This window comes from Physeter macrocephalus, chromosome 12 (assembly GCF_002837175.3).
Source record: "Physeter macrocephalus isolate SW-GA chromosome 12, ASM283717v5, whole genome shotgun sequence".
Classification (NCBI taxonomy): Eukaryota; Metazoa; Chordata; class Mammalia; order Artiodactyla; family Physeteridae; genus Physeter; species Physeter macrocephalus.
Genome location: NC_041225.1, coordinates 88,206,007 through 88,210,419, shown reverse-complemented (window position 1 = coordinate 88,210,419; position 4,413 = coordinate 88,206,007). Strand labels below are relative to the sequence as shown.

The 4,413-nt window shown below is 34.4% G+C and overlaps 1 protein-coding gene across 10 annotated transcripts in view; it reads left to right on the top strand.

Moving 5' to 3' along the window:
• Nucleotides 1-4,413, top strand: part of LOC102976581 (EKC/KEOPS complex subunit TPRKB) — a 279,834-nt gene that overhangs the window by 262,855 nt on the left and 12,566 nt on the right. For 4 of the 10 annotated variants that reach the window (XM_055089256.1, XM_055089250.1, XM_055089255.1 and 1 more), the window contains 4 exons: nucleotides 698-830; nucleotides 2,360-2,460; nucleotides 3,670-3,764; nucleotides 3,871-3,994. In XM_055089256.1, the coding sequence (XP_054945231.1) occupies nucleotides 3,929-3,994 (66 nt within the window). In that variant the 5' untranslated portion in view covers nucleotides 698-830; nucleotides 2,360-2,460; nucleotides 3,670-3,764; nucleotides 3,871-3,928. Of the gene's footprint in view, nucleotides 1-697; nucleotides 831-2,359; nucleotides 2,461-3,436; nucleotides 3,573-3,669; nucleotides 3,765-3,870; nucleotides 3,995-4,413 lie in introns of those variants that run through there. The other 6 variants (XM_055089253.1, XM_055089254.1, XM_055089257.1 and 3 more) reach the window with 6 other exon arrangements.

Genomic DNA, 4,413 nt, shown 5'->3' with positions numbered 1-4,413 from the left:
ACAAATGAAGCACACTGGTATGGCATGTTGATAATGGGGAAGGCTGTGTGGGATGAAGGAGAGAGGGTATAAGTGGGCACTGTGTACTTTTTGCTCAGTTTTGCGGTGAATCTAAACTGCTCTAATACTAGTCTGTTAATTTAAAAAGAAAAGTGTGTTGCTGGCACTTGAATAACCAAACATCAATGGAACAGAGTACATAAATAAGCCAAATACATAAAAGAATATTTAGCAGTGAAAGCCGTCCTTCATATAAGTAGATATTCAAGAAGTATTTATTTATGGGTCTATTTACAGGCACTTTGCTTGGAGCTGGCAATACAGTGGTAGGCAGAATTGATGTGGTCCCTGCCTTCTGGGAGATTACAGTCTGGTTAGGAGACCAACATGAAATAAACATAGAAATAAATATATAAAAGTGAGCTTATTTTCTTGCGTCTAATCTCTCTGGAAGAAAGGATTGTAATACCACTTGTAAATTCCAGAGGAGGAAACTTTACTTTGCATCTCATATGTTAGCATCACAGGGTTTGAATAAATGGATAATATAATAAAGGATTTTAAACACATGTTCTTTCTTATTTTATTCTTTCTTTACTTTGAATCTCATATGTTAGCATCACAGGGTTTGAATAAATGGATAATATAATAAAGGATTTTAAACACATGTTCTTTCTTATTTTATTCTTTCTGGCAGAGTTTTGAAAAGAATCTTGCTCCAGAAGAATGTTTTTCTCCCTTGGATCTTTTTTAACAAACTCCAAGAACAGAATGAAGAACTTGGGCTGATTATTGACTTCACATATACTCGCCACTATTATAAGCCAGAGGTAAATGGAACCCTTAATTGAAAATGACCTTCTCTCTGATACTGTAATAATTCATAGTAATTCAGTAGTTATCATCTTATGCTATGGTGAATCCTGGCCTTCTTTCATGGGTTCAAAAAGGGAAGCTAGTGGTTTCCTTAAATACACATTTCTAATTGCTGTTTCAAAATGAGATTAAAGCTATGAATTGAACTATAGTATTTGGCAGTAGGCTAAAGATATGCTTAAGAAATTCTATAAGCTTCCATGTTCTATATTTTGAAAATGAAGTAAACTTTTAGTAACAATAGTAGTAGCCTAAAAGGAAAGAAAGGTATGTCCATTTTGTCTTTAGCACTTATTTTAAGCAGTTGCCTGAGCTTGTTTAAGCATCACGGTAAAAGACAATTGTTCTCTAAGTTTTATGCTTTCTTTTCCTAATACCTTCTGATATAGTACAGAAACCCATATATTCTCTTGGGCCATGTAGGACATACCAGTGCAAAAGAATTACCCTTCTTCTGACCTGTTCCATGGCCTTGGAAGACAGTAACACCTAATGTTTGTTAATATTTGTATACCAGTTTGCCATCTACAAAGTTCTCTCATATCCATTGACTAAGTTAATCTTCACAACAATCCTTTGCTGTTGAAGTGGAAGTAGCACTGATATCTCCTACTGAGTGCTTACTCTGTACTAAGCTCAGAGGATACACGACTACAATTACTAATCTTACAGATGGTGAAACTGACTCAGAAAAGGAAGAATTGAAATTTCAACTCAGTTATTCCTCTTTTTTTTAAGGTGGTAAAATATACATAAATCATATTTATTTTAACCATTTATAAATATGCAGTTCAGTGGCATTAAATACAGTCACAGTGTTGTGTAACCATCACCACTGTGTATAACCAAAACTTTTTCATCATCCTCAACAAAAACTCTGTAACCATCAAACAGTAACAACCCCATTTTCCCTCCCACCAGCCCTTAGTAACCTCTATTCTATTTTCTGTCTCTATGAATGTGCCTATTCTAGGTACCTCGTGTAAGTGGAATCTACAATATTTGTCCTTCTATTTCTGGCTTATTTCACCAAACCTAGTGTTTTCAAGGTTCATCCATGTTATAGCATGTAAAATGGATGTCCTTTTATAGCATGTAACATGGATGTCCTTTTTTGGCTTAATAAATCCCACTGTGTGTATATACGATATTTTGTTATTCATCGGTTGATTGACACTTGGGTTGTTTCCACCTTGTAGCTAATGTGAATCATGCGGCTATGATCATTGGTGTTGGTGTACAAATATTTGTTCACATCCCTGCTTTCATTTCTTTTAGATGTGCAGTGTAGGTAGTAACAGAGTTGTTGGATCATATGGTAGCTGTACGTTTAACCTTTGAGAAACTGCCAAACTGTTTTCTACAGTGTCGTCTTGTTTTTAAACAGTTATCACAAATTTTAAACATATACAAAAGTATACAAAATACTGTGAGTGTTCCTTGTATACCCATGAACTCATCCAGCTTTAATATTTACCAACAGATGGCTGTCATGTTTTATCTATACCGCCACCTGTTTCACCCCATTCCATATTATCTTGAAGCAGCTCCAAGACAGCATGTAATTACAGCTATACATTTTTGGTATGTATATTTAAAATATAGGACTTTTATTCCTTAATATCATGTTTTAATATTAAATACCCAGTGAGTGCTCAAATTTGCAGTTGTCTCCTAAATGTCATAAAAAATTGTTTTTAAGTATTTTGAATTAGATCCAAATAAGGTCCACACTTCGCCATTGATTGTTTAGGTCTCTGAAGTCTTATTTAATCTATAGGTTCTCCCTCCATGTCTCTGTCACTTTTTTTTTTCCTTCTTGAATTTTCTTTTTAAAGAAACCAGGTAATTTGTCCCATCTAGATTTTGATGATTACATTCTGTGTGTTGTTAACATGTTCTTCAATCCTTTTATTTCCTGTAAATTGGTAGTTGATCAGAATGAAGCTTGCATGTTTTGTTTTGGCAAGACAGTTTCATAGATGATGATGCCCATTTATCATCACCTATGAAACTGTCTCTTCCATGGAGACATATAATTGTCTCTTTCTGTGATGTTAGCAGTCACTGATGATTCATACCTACATCCATTAATTCAGTTGAGCCCTCAAAAAATGGTGAATTCTGTTGTTCTTTTTTTCACTTATGAGCTGGGTATATTTCTGTCAGGAGAAGATTCCCCTCATCAACTATTTGGTTGCCCAGTTGTAGAGGCATGATTCTCTTCTTTTATTTAACAGTTTTCAAAATAATGAGTTGATTCACAAATATCCTCCAGTGGTGGCCAATATTTTAAAATTTATTTATTCATATCACTGTGGACTCCGTTACAGTTATTATTCTAACTGAGGCCCTATCTTTGGCCACTTGGAGCTTCTCAGTGACTCCTGACTCCTTATGACATGACATCAGTTGTTTCTAGACTTTTTCAGTGGTCACAGCTAGGAAATATGTATGTTTGTTTTTAATATAAAATATGTCATAGGTTCATACTGCTATTTTCCATTTAAATTCAGAACTACAGAATTTTCACTTATCCTTTTCTGTCTTCTATTTATAGTCTACTTTCTCCCACCCCAAGAATACCAGTTCTGAATAATGCCTGAAATTTGCTCTATTTCCTAATTCGAATCCAAGTTCTTCTGACTCTATTCTACTATTCTACTGAAATCACAGCCACTTTATGCCCTTGAAATGTAAGATAGAACATAAATGTAGGTAGAACTGTTTGTATCATTTTGAGTTACATGTGCATTCATTCACATAGATTTGCTTTTCCTTTTGTATGCCTAGTAACTGTCCATTCTGCAGTTTTATTGAAAATCAAGTGATACTTACTGGTTAAAGCAGCTTTGGAAAAAATGGTTCTTATCAGAATGGCTAACATAGTAAGTTTAATGTACTGTCTTGGTTTATATTCTGCCTTCTCTAATTAATTTTTTATTCTTTCCCTACAAATGAAATAATACATATTTTCATGGTTTTGCCTTATAGGACTTACCAGAAACTATTCCTTATTTAAAAATTTGTACAATTGGGCATCAGGTGCCAGATGATGACACTATTTTTAAATTCCAATGTGCTGTTAATGGGTTTCTTAAAGAAAATAAAGACAATGGTGAGTTGTTTTTGCTTTTTTCCTTTACCTGAACTTTGGTATGCATTTTGCGTGGGGTTGGGGATTTTTTTTTTTTGTCTGTGTTTTATTCCCGTCCTACCCCTAGGCTCTTCATGACATTTTTTTTGTCATTAGATTCCATATATATGTGTTAGCATACGGTATTTTTTTTTTCCTTCTGACTTACTTCACTCTGTATGACAGACTCCAGGGCCATCCACCTCACTACAAATAACTCCATTTCGTTTCTTTTTATGGCTGAGTAATATTCCATTGTATATATGTGCCACATCTTCTTTATCCATTCATCTGTTGATGGACACTTAGGTTGCTTCCATGTCCTGGCTATCGTAAATAGAGCTGCAATGAACATTTTGGTACATGGCTCTTTTTGAATTATGGTTTCCTCAGGGTATATG